The 21,316-nt window shown below is 35.8% G+C and overlaps 2 protein-coding genes across 3 annotated transcripts in view; one reads left to right on the top strand and one right to left on the bottom strand.

The window, feature by feature from the left end:
- LOC306850879 (homeobox protein Nkx-2.2a) overlaps positions 1-8,698 on the bottom strand; it is a 39,403-nt gene extending 30,705 nt beyond the window's left edge. The window contains exon 1 of one of the 2 annotated variants that reach the window (XM_079386822.1): positions 8,568-8,698. The gene's annotated coding sequence lies outside the window, so the exon portion shown is untranslated. The remainder of the gene's footprint in view (positions 1-8,567) is intronic. The other variant, XM_079386823.1, reaches the window with a different exon arrangement.
- A 1,251-nt stretch (positions 8,699-9,949) lies between these two features.
- On the top strand, positions 9,950-15,688 carry LOC306850236 (paired box protein Pax-1-like). The gene is made up of 5 exons (XM_079385749.1): positions 9,950-10,252; positions 10,632-11,261; positions 12,180-12,313; positions 13,070-13,280; positions 14,315-15,688. The coding sequence occupies exons 1-5, from the start codon at positions 10,249-10,251 to the stop codon at positions 14,401-14,403; spliced, it is 1,068 nt and encodes a 355-aa protein (XP_079241875.1). The 5' UTR covers positions 9,950-10,248; the 3' UTR covers positions 14,404-15,688.
- Positions 15,689-21,316: the final 5,628 nt, after the last annotated feature.

Raw genomic sequence — 21,316 nt, forward strand, 5'->3', positions numbered from 1 at the left:
GTTACATTTAGGATTGATTTTAAAGTACTTTTACTTGTTTATAAGTCACTCAATGCCCAGGACCTAAATATATTGCTGATATGCTCACTGAATATAAACCGAACAGACCACTCAGATCATTAGGATCGAGTCAGTTAGAAATACCAAGGGTTCACACAAAACAAGGGCAGTCTGCGTTTAGCTATTATGCGGGCCACAGTTGGAACCAGCTTCCAGAAGAGATCAGATGTGCTAAAACATTAGCCACATTTAAATCAAGACTCAAAACTCATCTGTTTAACTGTGCATTTGTTGAATGAGCACTGTGCTATATATCCGAACTGACTGCAATGAATTTTATGTATAATCATTTTCTTTAAATTTATTTTAAATCAATTTCTATAGCATTTTAAAATTCCTTGTTTTTATTATTTTTTATTTTTATTTCCATGTTTTTACTGCTTTTTAATGTCTATTTCACTTTCTTTTATGTAAAGCACTTTGAATTACCACTGTGTATGAAATGTGCTATATAAATAAACTTGCCTTGCCTTGCCTAATTATTATTATTAAAATATATAATTGTTTTACATTTTACTTGCTTAATTTATGCTGATGCTGCTGTCACTGTCATGTGGATCAGAGTTCATATTTTTACTGATTTAAAATTTGTTGATCCTCACCATGGTTGAGAATCGTCTGCTGAGGTGCTTTATAAGTGCATCTCATTACAACTTATTTGATACATTTGTCTATCAGCATAAATGTTTGCCTTTAGTCTTAAGAGGTAGATACTACCCATGTTATGTAGGCTTTGGAAATAAACATAAATCTATAAGAAAGAGGATTGTTAAAAAAAAGATTAGCATTGCTAAATGCTAAACAGATCTTTGGTTGCTCTGACAGATCATTTAACACTCAATAGACTGACTTTTATTTTATTCATAGATGAACTAAAGTGTTTAAGTTGTTGGTTGCTAGTTGAGTTAACAAGTTGAATGTGATAGGTAGCCTTATTTTTTGAGTTATGTAACTTTTTTTTTTTTTTACAGTGTGACAGAATGTTCATTTTTGGGTGAACTATCCCTTTAAGTCAGAGAATAACTGGGTTAAAGCCCATTTACACCAAGTCTATAACGTTTGAATAGTTCCACATAACAAATATAAGGACAGACAGGCACCCTATCCTTGGAATCACTATTGGAATGAGTTTTTTTTTTGTGTGTTTTTTTCACCAGCTGATGAACAACAGAAACATTGACAGCCAATCAGAATCAACCAGAGTTTGAACAGTTAAAACAGGTGTGTGTATCTGTGTGTTTGTGTTGCCCCAAATTTAAGTAGGTTTAAGTAACATGTTCTCAATGTGAAAGTGAATCTTGTATTTGCTTTTTTAATTGTTTAATTAAAATGCTTGTAACTTGAGCATTGAAGCTATCTAAATCATTGTTATGACGTGGAACTACTTAAAGGAACAGCTTTACTAATGCAGTTCCTGTTTACTATAATTATGTCACATTCTTTTCAGGTTCTGTTCTCGTATTCCTACATGGATACAATGCAAAAGAAACCTGGGTGCGTTTCATGTATAACTACGTAACTTATAGCTCGCTGTAACTATCTTCTTAATCAACCAATGCAACTAAAGACGACTATCTTCTTAATCAGATTGAAAAATACCTTGCCCCTGTGTACAGTGCCATGTATGTTTACCAAAGCCTTAATAAGGTCATTTGTTTCAATAGTTCTGCTTATATGTTCCTACAAACTGGTCAGTGGAAGCGATAGGGGAAATCGGAGATGGTTGTAACATGGGTCAGTTGTAACACCTCCCATTTTTCAAATAAGTAACAAGTTACAAATCATTCACACATTCTTAATTTAGTCCTTATTTCCCACGTGAAGAAGTAGAGCCCTGTGGCAGACACAGCAGATTTTAGACGAGAAAAATTTATTTTAAGGTAAATACATAACTTTTTATACTTCATTTATATTTTTGATTGCATTCCCTGTAGTTAAACCAGTGAAAATTAAATTATGTTTATTGTGAGTCATAATTTTCATGCATCTTGTTAGTACTAATGGCTTGGCTGTGAGCTGTGAGCTTGTTCATGGCTACAAGACTCTGGGTTAAATGTAACAGCAAGACCCAAGGTTATTTGTAACATCAATAAAACATGTTATAACTTACTCCAAGCTATTTATTTATTTATTTTACTTATATGTTTTCTTTGAATTTCAGTATGCATAGGTCTTGCAAGAGAAAGACAAACCGAGGAGTGTCTCTAAATGTTAAAGTGTTCCAAGTTAAATTTTATTATGACCAATTACTATGTCTGACATGCTTAAACACAAACACATGCAAGTTATTCAGTTTTAGTATCATGATGCTATTGAAACACACAGAGAGAGAGAGAGAGAGAGCCCGGACTATGAGGTAAATTGTAACAATTCACTCCTGGTGTTTGAAACTAAACCATGCATTTTCTCTTTTAAATGTATTTCATTCTGAAAAATGCAAACCATTTTTCATTTTCTGCAAACAACTACACCATTTAACAGCATGCACTTGTAACTTGAATCACATTTTGAATGCACTTGTCTTAAAAGAAGTCCAAGATACAGACAGAAGTGTCCAAAATGTAACAACCATCCCCAGTCTCCTATTTGCAAAAAAAAAAAAAAAACGACCTGGGATTACAAGTTTTTCTTAAAAAAAAAATCTAAATAATTCAGTATCAAGAGAATAAAAGCGCCGACTTTCTTTTGTCCATGTAAACGAGATAAAATAATCTGACACTCGATAAAGATTAATTAGCCTAACAGAAATAGCCTACCACAATCTGATGTTATTAACAACCGTTCTGCAATTGTTGAACAAAGACGTTTCAAACAACGGATGTGCAACCAAGATACTTCGCCTTCGGGAAACAATCGTGCCTAGTTCATTTCTCTCGTGGTAAAGCAGTGTTGTTGTAGGCCTATGACAAAATCCACAACTGAATCAAAATAATGCGAAATATTCTTAAAAACAATAATCTGACACCAATTTGGTCTGGAACCAATTAATTAGCAAAAGTTTTTATTCCATCGCCTTTGTGACTTAATAAAGGCTACAGTATTTAACTTTTGGCCCTCTAGCGGTTAATAAACAAAAGTGCATGTGTTTTGGAGAAGAGGTAGCCTATGTTTTGCCAGCGGCTATTTGCACTCAGTGTAAATAGCAATTAGATGCCATTTACACTAAGTGCAAATAGCAAAGGATTTTATGTACACCAAGTGAAAATAGCAATATTTTCTGCTATTTATAATATTGCAAATAGTGGTAATTATCTGCACCTCAGTATTGTAGTACATTACACAATAATAACATATTGAGTGTAAATTATAGTTTTAATTCAAATTATGAAATGGATGCCACCTTATTGGGACAATAAATACCTCCCCTACACCTATTTTCAACTTTTTTATTATTTCCTTAATTTTTATTGAAGATAAATGCCTTTCTGATGCATATGAGATTTGAAGGGGGGGGGGGGGGGGGGGGGGGGGGTGTTCGGCAAGAGGCGCAGGCTCGAACGCGTCTAAATGCATGCAACTTACCATCTGCGCCACTGAAACAGATGTTTAATAAGCGCCTTTTTTAGGTGTTGACTAACCCAATCTCGCTTTGGTGGGCAGAGTTAGTGTAAATAGCGTTTGCCAACAAGGAGGGCTATTTGCACTTAGTGTAAATAGACACTTCATTTTTTGGTGTGTGTGTGTGTGTGTGTGTGTGTGTGTGTGTGTGTGTGTGTGTGTGTGTGTGTGTGTGTGTGTGTGTGTTTTGGTGTGCTTCGGCTCTGCTCGGATGCATGTGGTTTGTCATCTGAACACCAATGTAGAGCCCTGCGCGGGACTGTTTTCTTAAACCCGCACCCGCCCGCTCCCATTGAATTTCTGACCAGCACCGCCCGCGCCCGTAATGTTTGTGTCCACTCCCACCCGCTCCCTAGGACTTTCTCTCAGAACTTGTGAAAAATGTACACAAATACGATCAGACTAAATATTCGTTCAAGTTAACATCCAGAATAACAGGCTTTAAACACAATTGCGTTTAAATAAGATGAAGTATGCTAAACCAAAGCACCATGTGACAAAAACATTGTTTTTTCTTTTTTTTAATTAGTGTTGTAAAACATTAAGCTTTAACACAAAGCCACAACTACCACCTCCGTTTTTAAACCTACTGCATGATACACACGGGCCAAAATGATTAACTAAACGGTTTTACTGTTAAACTGTGTAAGTAGGCTAAATAAGCCAAAGCACAATATGAAATAACTTTACCTCATTAAATAAATAAACACATAGAGCTTAGAAAATAGGTGACCTTTTCGCCTCAGGGCAGAGGTGCCAGATTTGTGCTCTTTGTAAATGAACACTTTTGCACATTTATAGCAACTACTAAATTGAACTCTTTCCCATTTTTTCAGTGACAATTGAGAATTGTTTCCAGATGTCTGACTTGCCTTGGTTTGCGTTTGTCAAGTAAACAGTAGCTTTAATTTTATTCTCAACTTCGTGCATTGATTCCATTTCTATAACCCAAATCCCACCTTTCCGTTCCCGCGAGTCTCCAGCGAAATTTTCTGACCGCCCACAGCAAAGGTAAAACTGTCTGCTTAATATCTGCTAGTTAATGCTTCTTTTTTTTTTTTTTTTTGATGGTCCCCAACAGGCTGCTGACTACAAGTATCTTTGCAAGTAGTCAACTGATTCTACTAACACTTGACATGTTAGGCCTGCACTAATTAATCGAATCGAAATCGCGATTAAATCGTCTGGTTGGTGCGATTATGAAATCGCGAAGGCTGTTATGCGCAGCTTGTCAGTGAAGTAATGCTCAGTATGCTGCTCCTTCCTTTAAGTCCATTTGAAAAAAGCAGCACGAGTCACACATCTTTCCAAACATAAGAAGCATTTATGAGCCTTTTTTTCCCAACAAAAGACATTATGTTTTAGTTTACTCTAAACTCACTTCAAAGTCAGTCGAGTGTTTGAAATCAAATCCGTCTTTGAGATGGTGTGGCTTCTTACACAGTATAAGGCACGCAACACATTAGTTTGTAGTATTAGTTTATAGTATAGTAAGCAGTGATAAAGGCTATGTCTATTAGCATTGCATTATAAATATACTTTATTATAATGGAATTACACGGAGAAGAATTCGATGAAAGCAGTTCAGTCTTCTGTTTATTCAGCTACAGACACAGGCCTTATCTTTTCTTGCATATTTGGAGTTTCACCAGTAGCAGTATTTACTACTGATCACAGAACATGCTCCACTAACAAGCTACACATGAAAAAAAATCGTTTGCCTAATGGCGACTGCAGTTTAATTTCGATTAATCGTGAAGGCCCATGACATGTAGTTGCAAAGTTCTACTTATAGTAGCCGAATAAAGTGGACTATCCAAATAAAGTTTTGTCATTTTAGTCAGTCCAAATGAATCCAATCCGGTTTTGCGATCTGATTCACATTCCAAACCAAGCTTGCGTAGTCACCGTCTTCAGAACTGGAGAAAACCACCACTTTAATGTAATCGGTGATACTGGTTATACTTCCAAAAGTGTGAAAGTTCTATCGTCTTCCGTTATAAGTAACCTATATTATAGTAATTATTAGTTTTTACAAACCAAGAGACAGTGTTGAAATTATTATGATTTTCACCCACACCTAAATATACAAGGCATTTCATAACACTACAAAAACTCTTATATATATATATATATATATATATATATATATATATATATATATATATATATAAAAAATTTGGAGCCCTCATTTCTTCGGCCCACTTTCATACACACACACACATAGTAGCAAACTCACTATTTATTTAAACTCATAGGTTCCCAAGCCCAAACAGTCCGTTCTAACCATTTTATGGGCAAAACTCGTTGTGAATCCAGTTCACAATCCAAAGCAGTGAATAAAGTATGTATTAGTAGAGGTGCACTTGGAATTATATATTAGCTAATAATTTTGACTTGCTATGTTTTCATCCATGTGTTCGATACTGCCTCACCCACTGAAGCAATTAGTCGCCATTTTTCCACATGAGAAACATTTTTGTAAAGGTCATAAACAATTAACCAGGCTTTACGCTGGCACTCATTGCTGAACTTGGGGTGGAGCCTTCAAACCATAAAACCAGCTGCCTCTGCGCTCCACAGTTTCTCAGTTCACAATTTCAATAAACCCTTAATGGAAACCTTTTGTCTTTCATCGAAGAGGTCATGAATGGATGCTAGTACCAAGTTATGTCCAACTTTTTTTTTTTTTTCTTTTTTTCTGTTCACCTTTCTAGAAGAAATTTTGTACTTGCACGATTGTTTTTGCTTTGGCAAAAACTGAAAAGAAATATGGATTTAAATCACCAGATTTAATATGTATATGTACAAAGTCTTTTTAATTGTTTGTTACTAAGCTGTCTGTTTTGAGAGTATACCTGATTTTAAAAGCTCCCAGAGTGACCCTGTGACTCTTACGGTATGAATTATAGATTATATATCGTACACTTAGGCTTTGTGTTCTTCACCCCATGTTGATTCTCATCTGTTGACAGCACGCAGTCCAGGCCTAGTCTAATAATTTCCATACATAGCAACGAGATCACAAAACTCACAAACACTAAATCAAAACCTGAGCCACAACGGGTCTTTAATAAAACCGTCCATAGGCAGTCCATACAGGCATAAAAGAAAACTGAGTCCATATAATATATCAGAATATATTTCGTGCACATCCGTGATTTAAACGTTTTAATACCACAGTCACATTTATCATTGCTATAGCTACACATTTTATAGCTTTGATAATCATAACTGGGAATAAATAATTGACGCTATAGAAATGTGATAGTGCGTATGCACGCAGAAAAAAATACGTGTAATTCACTGAAGAAAAAAAAGTGTTAATCTGCAAGTGCTACCCGATTTAACCCTTTGTTTTGCTGGTATAAAGTAATGTATAGATTGAATAGTGTTCTTTAATATTTTCCCCAAGCTGTGTTAACAATGCATTATTATTATTAATATTATTGTTATTGTTATTATTATTATAAGAAGAGTTAGAGCTATCACAAAACAAGCGACTTAATTCGACTTTTGACATATTTTCATACTAAATAGTTTATATTAGGTTATAGAAGCGATGAAAGACTACGTCAAAGACCTGTTAGATATTGTTTAAATGTCTTTACCAAACCAGACATAAGCTCTATTTTCAGTTTGGCAGAGTCCAGATAATGGGAGAGAGAGCACACTTTGTATCGTCATGTTCTCCTGTATTATCTTAAAGCATCGGTCTTTATCTGTGAATTGGATGAGTGAAAATGACCGGCACAGAATGATAGCAGATAGTTCGTTTATTTAATTTATTTGACGAGAGTAGGTGTGCTGTTAAATTATAATCAACAACACAACACACACTAGGTTATATAAAGATAAACAGATATTCCGCTAGAAAACATGCAGGCGCAAATTTAACGCGTTTATTTAATTTCTGATTATTTATATGATGCGGCATAAAGAATGAAACTGTATTTGTCACAGTATTAGCTATATTTTAAACAAGCCTTTGAATACCACCAACAAACCGCAGAGACCTGACAGTACTTTTTGGTCCATTATATTTCTAAATGAATGCGTGAAGCTGTGCGCGTATAGTCTCATCCCAATACAGGTGTCAGGGTTAACTCACCTGTGGGGTTACTACTGAGGAAAAAAAAGTTGGCTGTCCTGTTTACTTTATTTAAAACGACATGATCCACTGAATTATACATTGGCCAATAACCCCACAAAGATGGGTTTCTTTTCATGTTTGAAAATTCTATCATCCCTGTTTTCAACAAAAGCGTTACATTAACTGATTCCTAAATTAATGTTCAAACAATGTGCAAATATTATATATAATATTTGTCAAAACTAATATTTCAATTTGACACATTATGCTTATAAAAGAGATTTAAAAACTTTGCAGCGGCCTGTACAGACTTATTTTGAGAGAAATACAAACAGTGATCAAATTCAAGGCATTAATCCTTCAATATATATATATATATTTTTTTTCACAAATTAATAAAGCCTCATAGCAAAAAGGACGTCAAAATATGTAAACATGCACTTTCATTATGTTCAATTGTCATTATTGTGCGTATGCTGGATTTGAACTGTAAGGATAAAAATCAACTCTATTATCACTGCAATATCTGCCCCTAAATACGTCCCAAGTCACACAGAAAGAAAGAAAGAAAGAAAGAAAGAAAGAAAGAAAGAAAGAAAGAAAGAAAGGGAAACAATGGTGCGCTCTGAATTATTTAGAAAGTTTAGTTCTCTCTCTCTCTCTCTGGTTACCGAATCTTAAATCGAACTGTTCTAAATAGCCTAAGAACTTTAAAATTAAAACAAGGTGGGATTACCGATATGCATTACAGCAGCAGTCATATAGCAATGGGCTACGATCTTTTGCTCGTATCCTCTTTACAATATCTTTCCATTTAAATAAAGTCGGTAAAGCTCTGTGCGATGAACCTGCATACCTGAGAATCCTGTGCAAGACCCCAATGAAGTGAGCTCGTCGACTGCATGTTTCACAAATGTTCTCTTGAAGCAAATTTCGATAGCCGTGTTCCCCTGCTAACCTCATTGTGTATCCACAAAATCTGACTACAAAGTGTAATTGCTTAATTTATCCAGAGGAGGGAGACTCTTTGCTCTCTGGTCTCAGTATGTCCCTTGTTAACACGACTTAAACCTGTGGGAGTTTTTTGAAGGGTTTATTTTTGACGCACAACGCTCACCTTGACATGGCATGGATACTCTCTTTTACACCTCGTGGGCATAGTTACAACACGTAGGCTATATGATACTGATGTCTATTAATAATAGGCTCTCACAACAGCACACTACACTACAACAGCAGACTAAATACTTTTTGCTCATTGATTTCGTTACATTAACCTAAGCATTTCCCCCAAATGTTGTGTGATGACCTCGAAAGATGTTCTCCATGTGTTGAAGTGGAGACTTGTGATCTACACACATGTACGGATAGTGACACCGCTTCTTGGTCTATTGGGTCGTCTGTAAATTTTTACAAGTGACATTTTGTGAGCTAATAAACTATACCTTCTTTACTTCCACAGGAAACTCTGTGAGCATGCTGTGATAGTGTTGGCCTTTGGAATTCAGTCAATACCCTATATACTCTATATAGTTTTCATGTGACAAAGATTCTTGCATTGGATCTTATTTGGAACATGTGTGATGATAAGTTAGGTTAGCTACATTTCTTTGTAATGTGCATTACAAGTGTTTTTTGTTTTTATAAATTGTGTATGTTTAATTTCTAGTGATGGTTTAGACACCAGAAGTATGAAATACACAAATGAAGAGCTTGTTATTGCAGGGATTCAATGTTATTATTTTATGGTAGCGGCGCATGGCTAAATCATAACCCGATCTCCATAAAAGTGTGTATAGATAATACGCCAAATAAAAACAAAAACTCGTGGTATTGATAAGCAAAAATGGACTTTGGCGTGTATATGCTACGCGATGGGTAGGATTAGGGTTGTGGGGTAGATGCGTATCATATGCACGTACAAAGGCGCACTTGATTCAGAAAAGCAGAACGCAGATTTAGCGTTTAGAATATGTGCAAAATACACGTGATACTCTCATAACATAAATCTCATTCTCATAGCATACACTTTCCGGAACCTAGATGCCCAAACAACTCTACTGTTCCCCAAACCACCCCTTTCCATATTCCAAAGTTGCATACATCCTATTGCTTAATGACTCATTATTGTTAGAAATGCGTCAAGTTTAAAGGAAGCTTTGCTTTTTCCTTCTAATCTGAATGAATTTTGTGAAAAGGTTAAACTGTGCATATTGGATACGCGCACACTTGCAGCCTACCCCAGGAATCCTGGACCAATGAAATCAACCCGTCGCTCTCCGCGTAACCAGTTAGATTGACGTGGAGGACGCGTCAAAATAACTCCAGCAAACTTCACCCTGCGGGATCAGACAAATCCCTCTTTAACTGGAGAGGATCACTCGTATCCCATTCTACCATAGACAAGTTTGGCATGTAGTTTTGCAGCCGGAGTAGACAAAAGTGTGTCGAAGTCTTCTGAACATCACAAATCTACTGCATGCTGCAGCGTTCAGCCATTGAGGGAAAACTTTGAAAGACACGCATCGCAAGAGCAAATGGGTGAGATCTCGTTCACATCTGCACGCTTATTTTGCAGAGATGTCTTATTTAGACCAGAAATAACCGTAACTCTGAGCCTCAAACTGAATTGTGAAATGTTTGCTTTGGTTATGAGTAGGTTATTTAAATAATTCAAATAAAGTCACTGTGACCGGTGCCTACCGTACAACGATTGTCTTATTAAGCCAATAATAGGCTATTCATTATTTCTTCTGACAATTTCGAGTGTTAAAAATGTTGGAGAATGCAGAAAATTATCTCCATGTTCATGGAAAAATAGTGGATTTGCGAAAGTCACTCAATATGTATATGATGTGCCATGCTGTTTTATGACATTCATTTTCCACAGTATATGTATAATGCCTTTTGTTTCTTACAGAGCAAACCTACGGGGAGGTGAACCAGCTGGGGGGAGTTTTTGTCAATGGACGTCCTTTGCCCAATGCAATAAGATTACGAATCGTGGAGTTAGCCCAGCTTGGCATCAGACCTTGTGACATAAGCAGGCAGCTTCGGGTCTCCCATGGCTGTGTGAGTAAAATCCTTGCGAGATACAACGAAACTGGGTCCATTTTGCCAGGCGCAATAGGTGGCAGCAAACCACGAGTTACGACGCCGAATGTAGTAAAAAACATACGGGACTACAAACAAGGAGACCCGGGAATTTTTGCATGGGAAATCCGGGACCGTCTTCTCGCGGACGGAGTATGTGACAAGTACAATGTTCCCTCGGTCAGCTCTATCAGCCGGATATTAAGGAACAAGATTGGAAACCTCTCCCAGCCTAACCAATATGAAAATGTCAAACAAGCACCTCCGCAGTCCGGCATCTCCTATAACCATATATACCCGTATTCATACCCCAATGCAATGTCTCCTTCCGGGACCAAAATGAGCAATCCTCCCGGTGTTCCTGTCACGGGTGGGCATGTAAGCATTCCCCGCGGCTGGCCTTCAGCGCACACGGTCAGCAGTATACTGGGTATTCGGGCTTTCATGGATCCTTCAGGTGAGACTCATTGTACAATAATTGGTTTTGACAACAAATCTTAAGTGTACGGTCACATCTAGGCCTCAGCCTCACTATAGCTTGCTTTGCGATGCATACACAAAGCAAACTGAAGAGGCCAATGCAATCACCTAATGTGTAGCCTATTACAAACATTGAAACTATGTAAAGTTGGATACATTTTCAGATTAAAAATCTGACATGAAATTTAGAAAACAGTATTAAGATGTAGGCTATAACCGAGGAGGCCTTCGGGTTCTCTGTCCTGAAAAAAGTGGTAACCTGCAATTGTTACCTTACATAGTTGTTTCTACCTGATTAAACCCATAAAAGATTTTGAAAATATTATGTATTAATGTTGACTGAATCATGTAAAATAATATTTTAGACTAAAACATTTTCAGATGATTTTTCAGTCTAAACTGAGCAAATGATATAGTTTTAGATATTCAAAATGTATTAGTTATGTATATAAATACTTATTCCTTTATTTACATTAAGTTATAACAAATAAATGCACGCATTAAGCGACCCAATATATAGTATAATTACATCTCATTATAATGTGCATATTTATAATAAAACGTGTTGTTGAAAATACTCTTTTAGAACATGTTATAAATTCTTATATATGAGAATATGTACCATAAATTGACACTTGGAGTAACTGGTGATAATATATTTATTTAAAATCCATTCAAGCAAATATGCATGCATGAATTTTCGCTTAATATTAATGCATTTTAAATGTGCTGCACTGAATGTTTTAAAATATATCGTTTAAATCATTCAGTTACAAGGGAGACTATCGCTGATATTGGTCGATTCCATAATGCTTTATTCTGCTTGGAATCATTTTGATTTAGTTGGTTGCAAAGTTAAGCAAAAAAACTTTTTTTTTTTTTTTTTTTTGTCAAGCTATTGCTAGCGCTGAAGGATACGCACCAAAAATGGAGGACTGGGGTAGTGTGAATAGAGCGACATTTCCCTCTGCTCATGGAGTCAATGGAATAGACAAATCAGCTATCGATGCAGACATTAAATACCCTCAGGTATCGTAGCAATTATTTTATTGTTACTGATACAAACTCTGTTCATAAATCATTTGGATGACTTTGGTTGTCACAGTTATCTTTCATGTTATTTTGTAATTACATAAGTACTGTGTAATAAAAATCAAGTACCTAAAATATAATTGTTTTATGTAGCTGCTTACACACTTCAAAATTATATTGCACGCCTATTTACGTGTAATATAGCCACAAAACGGAAATACAAAGTGTTACCTTATCATGTATTATTTGTAAACTGTATTTTTTTTTTCAGCTTGCTCTGTGTTAACGTGATTGCTTTTCTTCCAACCCGGTCTCATCCCAAGTCGTCACATATTGACGCTTGGTTTTTGCGTCGCTTTTTGACGCTCAAGGTACCCCTTTAGCGTCACTTTTCGACGTGAAGGGAAGCGTAACTTTTCGGCGTCGATATGCTAACGCGCTATTGGGAATTTTATCGTCATAATAAGGTTGCCATTATTGCATATATGTAGGGGTGTGATTTTTGAATGTAAACAGTAAAAATAGTGACTTACCCAACCCCTGCCCCTAAACCTACCATCTGTGAAGAAAACGCAAGATATAGGAGGCAGATGCAAGTACTGGCAAAATTTATTTAAAAATGATTAATATACGCTAAGTGTTTCCTATTTAAAAAAATTACCTTCCCTTCACGTCGAAAAAGCGACGCAAAAACCAAGCGTCAATATGTGACGAGTTGGGATGAGACTGTGTTATTTCTTCTTGTTTCTTCAGCCTTCGTCGACTTTGTCTAGTTATGTCCCAGCATGCGCGTACTCTCCCTCCAACCAGTATGGCGTGTACAGTGGCCCGGCAGGCAGCTATGTGAGCACAGGGCATCACTGGCAAGCCCAGGGTACCAGCCTCTCCCACCCTGGCGGTGGCGTAGCGATGCACCCGAGTGACATCCATTCTTCTATGGCGTTCAAACATGCAGTGCGAGATGGTATGCACAATCATACTTTGATATCGGTCACACTTCAACTGCTGTCCATTATCAATGAGATTTGAGTATAATTGCTTATAGGGCGATTATTTTCCGGGGCATCTGCACTGACTTTAAAGTTGTTGTTGTTGTTGTTTTTTTATTGCTAATTTGAATAAATGTATACACTTCTTAAACACTCATAATTAGATTTATATTATCATTCACTTTACTTTCTAATTGCTAGAAGCAACACTTGGGGAAAAAAATAAATAAATAAGGTTCCAACTTTTATATAGAAGCCTGATAGGCTAGTGTTTTCAACCAAACCATTAGGCATGCACATACAATTTCGGAAGAGAATGAGGTCATGCAGGGTGCAGTGAGGGTGTAAGTACACTCTTAAAAATAAAGGTTCCAAAAGGGTGTTTTTGCAGTGATGCCATAGAAGAACCAATTTTGGTTCCCCGAAGATTTTTTCAGTGAACAGTTCCAGAACCATTTTGAAGAACATTTTAAAAATCTAAATAAACTTTTTCGACTACCAAGAACCTTTTCTGAATTTGAAAGGTCCCGTGGATGTTCAAGGTTCTTCATAGAACCATTGATGCTAAATAACCTTTATTTATTTTTAAAGAGTGTATTGTATGATCTCAGTTGCGGCCTATATGCTCACCAGAATGACTGGCCTCATTAATAAGCCTGTGTGAATGCATTTACATGATTAATTACTATGCATTTCTATGAATAACTATTGTAGGCATTATGCATTAGATTACTTTAACATAATATACATTTTACAAATTCGAAATAAATATACATTATTGAATAAACGGTCAGTATTTGTAATGCGTAAATATAAAAATTATAAGAATATTTCAAAAACGTTTAGCCTATTTTAGAATATTTTTATTAAATGTATTTTAGAGGAAGTGGTCTTTTTGAACATGCCCCGATCCCATAGATTTACATGACACGGAAAATGCGTGATTGGATGTGAGGAGAGTTACGATTTGTTTTCTCTCTAAATATGTTCTCCTGTTTGTCCTCCGCAGGAGACAGAAAACCACCGAGTCCCCTAAGCAAGCAGCACGGAGCATTGAGCAATATACACGGACTCAGCCTTTCTACCTCATCCTCGTAACAGCACAGATGCATCAGTTTAGAAATGATTGTATTTCAAGAAAGCAAACCGTAAGTTCAACCAACGCACATGTTTCGACGGTGTTGTGCTGTTCGAGCCCGTGGCCAGCGCTGTCGGAGAATAAGATCTTTGTAAAGCCGAATGAATGAATGTATCCGACTTTGTTCTTTAATGTAACTATAGCTGTCTCCAGGCTGCGTTGTTTGGTGGTTGGCTGTTTAACCATTGTACTGTCATACTGGGGTTGCCTATACTATTTATGACAGCGACAGCATAGCGGATGCAAAAATGCGATTTGTCTTAAAACTAAATCACGCATCAGTACAAAATCATTTTGAAAGAATGGCAATACATTACATAGACGTGTACAATAAATAAACCCTATGTGAACAAAGTAATAAATTGTTAATGTAAATATGAAGAAAGCTTTAGTTATATATTTTTATAAATTCATGTGTAAATATGCTAAATAAAGGTACTGCATAAAAACATCTAAATATCGTTATTGTCTTTTTATGAGCGCTTAATTTCACTTCAAATTCTCATATGGAAATTGATATAACAAATTGCTTATTCTGCCTAGTGTTTTCAGTACATTTGTGTCCATTCTAAATTAGCAGCAAAAAGTGCAATAACATCTGAATTCAGCTGAATTCTCAGTAAGAGAGTGTTTCACGCAATATGCTCTGCATGGAGAGATAAGGCCATTTTGCTGTTTTCTCGTGCGCTGCTGAGCGTAATGGTGCTTGTCCGCATTTGGCGCCTCCAGTGATGCTATCTGTGTTGATGCTGGATCATAGCCACACGGTGCAAAATGTATTACGATATATATTAGGATTATATAACTATCTATAAATATAGATAATCCTCCATTTGGCAAGTTTCTTAAAACGGTTCTACAGTCATTTTACTTAAAGCATGAGTGCTGACATGGTTGGTGTTTGTTAGCAACCTTGTGGAAGATGCCGGCTCGGCATACAGATAGGCAGATCGTCGGGTAATAGGCCTATGCACAATCAAAAACCGTCTGCATTTTATTCAACGCGATTATTATTATTATTACCAGGCCTATACGACGTTTTATACTATTAAAACTGTTCTGATGGCTACAAGAGAGTTATAGTTTGTTTTAAGTGCATGGTAAACTGCGGTAAGCTCAGTTTCTTGCAATCACCTGCAGGACAACGGGGGAATTACAGCTAAATGTAATACAACTACAGTCACATTCATGTTTACAGTCACATTTTAGTATCATAACACTTTATTTTATACATCTACTTTTTGTAAAAAAAAAAAAAAAATGCATAAAAAAACATAACAAATAAATAAATAATAAATCCTACTAAGTAAAGCATTGTAGGCCTACCTGATGTAGATGAAGTTGCAAAAAAAAGTCTTAGTTTGTCATGACGTCGATATTTTTCCTCCTCTTCCTCTTTTTCTCTGACACCCAAATGCCTCTCGCCTGCTCTGGGGTGTTGTGCATTGATATCCCCATCACCCTGGAGGAGTAAAGAGCACCTCTTGGTTCCTGGACACTGGAATTAACTCGACTAGAAACGTGCACAGGGAAAACGGAGACTAGCAAATATAAAAATGCATAGGCTAATCTCAAAACTGTATGTAATGAATTGCTGAGAAAATAACTTAAAATATTTCCGGGGGAAAATAAATTGTAAATATTTTAAACAAACAAACAAATATAGGCCACAATGTAACAATGACAAACAACTGTCATTTCAGTTAAAAGAAATGAAAAGAAAAGAAACGAACGCTGTTACAGAAAGAGAAGATAGGCCTATATCATTATTGATACTTGTTTGAAGCTGTTATTAATTTATACAGCAACGCGTTTTATATATTATGCCAAAAGGAATTGTGACCTAAACATCTATCACGTCATCTTTTTAAAAAAATAAATTAACACCAATGTGAAAGACAAGTAGTGTGAGAAAAGCTATTTGCACTTCTCGGAGCCAAAACATTAGTGAGAAAAGAAAAGAAAATATGGTTTAAAATTTGATCGATGGAACCCGTCTTGTTGAGCAATCATAGGCGAAGTAAAACTGATACAAAGCGCCTATCAATATACCATCGATATTAACTGACAGTGTCGGTCAAACAGCTATCCACGACTATTACTATAGAGTTTCCTAAACCATCTTTTCCTAATTCCGAATATTATTGTGCAAACGACACCGTAATCACAACAAAATGTCATTAAACGACAGTAGCATACGCGACTCTATTATGCTCACTATTAATAACATTAACACAACAATAACAACTACTGAAATAAATAAATGCATGCATATATATATATATATATATATATATATATATATATATATATATATATATACAAATGATTGATTGACTGATATATGAATGATCGATCTAAATCTCAAAAGCTTAATTTAAAGTCTAATCAAGGATTTAAGTATGTAATGCAAATATTTATACAAGTAATCTTTTATGGCATAGGATCGTTGGTCAACGTGGAACACTCTCACGCAAGCTTGTAAAATGTGTTTTTTCTTGTTCTGCACTGTTGTTAGTGGAAAACAGAAAAAAATTGTCACTGATGGATTTTTTTCAGTCCATTTAATTTTCGTAAAAGGTGATGTTTTTCACAGCCAAACTAACAGTTAAAATTTTAATTCTTGCTCAAGTTCTGTTATGTTCATGGCTTTCTGTAGCAGTAATGTACTAGAGACTCAGCCTGATGATTTCACGACGGAAAGATCTCTGTTTCCCAGCCATTGCTGACACTCTATGAATGCATGTACTGTATTTTCCTGCCGTATTAGGCATATAAATATTTCAATGACACCATAGACATAGGACTGTTAGTGAGCAACATAGCTCAGTGTATGTTAATAAGTAATAAATGCAGCGTTTTTCCCAGTTCAGGCTTTCAGTTCTTTCACCATGCCTCTAATACGACTTTCATTCACCCCCCCCCCCCCCCTTTTTTTTTTTTAATTAAACCAATTTATTTATTTATATTATTCGATTCTTTGGTTGTTACGATTACTGTAATAAATAAATAATTATAATTATAAAAAACTTTTATTATGTTATTGCTTTATATATATATATATATATATATATATATATATATATATATATACACACACACTTTTTATGAATGAATATATTGTAGGTTAACATGATTCTAAACCAATATGTTATACATCAGCATACTCAGTGTTTGAACATATCTTGGGGATTGATATGGAAATGATATGGAAATTTCACAAGATGGCATTTCTGAAATAGATATTATAGGGTATTACAGTCAAACAAATATATATAGACCTATATTTAATGATACAAATTATGATGCAATACATGTGTTATATGAACTGTGAGTTATTCGTAGGCTACACATTGTATTTTACAATAACCTCTGCAAATTCAGGACCTTAATAGAAACCCTACTTGTTTCACATGCATAGACAGGTGGAGAAGAAGTAAAATCCTTTATTAAAATGATAAATTATAAGACATATAGTAGTGCCAGAAATGTAATTATTCCTGCCAATGCCCAGTGATGTCTGTTTAGACAAATCCATTTAACAGCACTTGGTTGAGCTCTGAATTAATGATGTAATGCAAAACTTCTGCAAGATTTACTTCCTCGATTTAAATTAGTTTTACTTCCTTAAATGTATAAAGACATGTCCCACGCTGAACAGCTTTAACCTGCTATAACAGTAGTCCAATACCTTCTGTCATTTGATGTACTTGTCTGCAAATTAAAGGGTCACATCAATAATCACACTGACTTTTGAGCAAACAATTGAGATGCTGCTGTAAACTTCGAAAGTGATGTCATCCATTTGTTAGTATTGTTGTTATAGCAAGGTCATTGGTTCTTTTCTAATGGAATACATGAACTGATAAAATGTTGTTGTTACATTGGTGCTGTTACAGGATGCATTCATGGTATTACCATTTTTAAGCACCGTTTACAATTTGTTTATTTATTTAGTTACTACTATTTTCAGAATTTCAGAAACAATGCACCTAGAGTGCAGAATAATGTTCAGAATAATTTAAGAATAGTAGTAAAAAAAAACTCTTTAAATGTTTAAAAATAAAAATAAATAAATAATGCAATAAAAATGAATGGAACAACATTAGGAGTAACATAAGACCCTAGCTAGCAATAAAAACCAATAAAAACAATCATTTAAATGAAATGCCATCAAATGTGAAGTGTCACCTTGGGATTTAAGGATTTTTTTAATTTTTTTATTTTTTAATAATGTAAATTATAAGATTACTGTTTTTTACCTTCAGAAACATAGCAGATAACAATGAATTGTCCCATAAGTCATTGCTCTTAAAATGATCTCCAGGGTATCTGTTGAATTTGCTTATCAAATATAAGATCAGGACTATATCTGATAGTCATGCATTGAGGATCTCAGAAATGACACTATGGTTAAATATCTAACATAATTTCATGAAACAGTATATTATTAGGTCAAACTGATTTTTATAGAATGGTTGTAGATTAAGTTAGTGAAACTACTACAACTAAAGCAGTTGTTAAAGGGGATTGAAATTCATACACTGCTTTTTGTTGTTATTTTTTTATTTTTTTGCTTTAACTGCTACATTTTAGATAGCCAACATCAAGTCCAGTTAAAGGTTCTCCTTTAGGAGTTCAGTCTATACTTCTCTCTGCATAATGGCATTTTTATGAATTTTATCTTCACTGTGAATGTTTTGATGCTAACATCTAAAAATCCTGTATATGAAGTGAAGTGAAGTGACATACTGCCAAGTATGGTGACTCGTACTCAGAATTCGTGCTCTGCATTTAACCCATCCAACGTGCACACACACACACACACAGCAGTCAACACACACACACACACCGTGAACACACACCCGGAGCAGTGGGCAGCCATTTATGCTGCGGCGCCCGGGGAGCAGTTGGGGGTTCGGTGCCTTGCTCAAGGGCACCTCAGTCGTGGTATTGAGGGTGGAGAGAGCGCTGGACATTCACTCCCCCCACCTACAATCCCTGCCGGCCCGAGACTCGAACCCGCAACCTTTGGATTACGAGCCCGACTCTCTAACCATTAGGCCACGACTTCCCCCATATGCACTGTAAATCTCTAAAGTGAAGAATGTTGTTCTCCTACAGGCAGCCTTGGAGTAACAAGCTTAAACAGATACTCAGTGGTGAAACAAATCTCATCCGTAAGCCAAACAATAGTAAGAGGTATGCTTTTACCGAGTCAGATCAGTACTCCTATCCTGAGAGTGAGTGATTTGTCATTGTCTCTGTTGTGTAAAGGAAAGATGGGACTGGCTTTGTAGAAACAAGTGCTAATCATCAGCCATTGGAAGTGATGCAGCGGCTTCACATTACAATGTTATTTAATGTTAATGTCTGCCTGTGTGACTCAGCGCTTCTGCATTTAGATGAATTTTGCACTGTCTGAAGTCAAGGATTACTTAATGTATTGTAACTATGTCAATTTTTTGAAAAGCATCTCAAACAGGATCTAAATAGTAATTCATATCCTAAATGCTTCTTGTTGTCCTTTAATATAACAGATGATTCACTACTAGTTTTCAAGTCATTGTAACCACTCACCACATCAACCGGTCACTTTGAAAGCTGAGACACACAGATGGGACAATGAGATTCATCTTCTCTAATTAAAATATAACATGTTTATGTCCTGTCTGACTTCCCCCTCCCCACAGACATGATTCTTGGATGAATGATTTGCTTTGGAGACAAAGAGTGTGCAGCCTTAAATGTGCAAAAACCACAGCTTCTCTTTGATCATAGTACCTAAATACTTGATGAATGTTGATTGCAATCAAATAACTAGGCCTACAGCAGCAATACATTTATATAGTCAGTTTCTGCATTGGGTTAGAATGATATTTCACCCAAAATGCACATTCTGTCATCATTTATTCACCCTCAAGTTGTTCCAAACAACAGTTTCTTTATTCCACTGAGCATAAAAAGACGATATTTTGAAGAATTTTGGTAACCAAATAGTTACTGACTTAATAATATGAAACAAAAAGTGCTATGGAAGTCAATGGGCAGCAATAATCGTTTGGTTAACCACATTCTGTAGAATATCTGTTCAGCAGAAGAAAGAAATGCATACAGGTTTGAGGGTGAGTAAATGGTGACAGAATGTGCATTTTTGGGAGAACTGTCCCTTTAACTGTGGTTATGTAAATACAGTAGCTACAAATCGTCATGTTTCACGCATGAAGATGAGACAGAGATCTTTGGTAGAAAATATGTGCTCTGGAAAAATGCTTTTGCATCCTTGGCTTCTGATGCAACAACTCTGTATGTGTGGTGAACAGATCTCTGGGAATGGAAGAAGATGAGTATGATTCCCCCTAATTTTCAGGGGCTAGAGAATTAATCATCTGCTAAGATGCCCATCTGTGATTTATTTAAGGAACCGAAATATGTTATGTGCGCTTCCTGCCATCTCATGTATTTCTGCAATTACCATCAAGCTGTGTGGCAACGGATTACACTGTCTCTGAACTAACTTTTGGCACCAGTTCTTATGAGGTGAAAATAAGATGATGACTTCCCTCAGAAAAATATTTTTTTGTGGTTAGTCACTGTTCTGTCTTGGTTTTGTGTCTGGTTTATTCAAATGTGAACAACATGAGGAGTACTTTAATGGGCAAAACAGGAATAAAAATGTTGTCATTTTACCCCAGTATGTTTATTTTTTATTTTATTTTTTGGATGTGTTATGCAAATGGAGGTCATTTAAATTATGGTAATGAAGCAGGATATTGACATCTGTAGCAATTTTGTTGTGTGAAAATGCAAACTTTTATAATTGGGCCAGATGAAAATATTAGCCCATAATGGCTGAAAAATACTCACTGTTAA

This window comes from Barbus barbus (genome assembly GCF_936440315.1).
Source record: "Barbus barbus genome assembly, chromosome: 30".
NCBI lineage: Eukaryota > Metazoa > Chordata > Actinopteri > Cypriniformes > Cyprinidae > Barbus > Barbus barbus.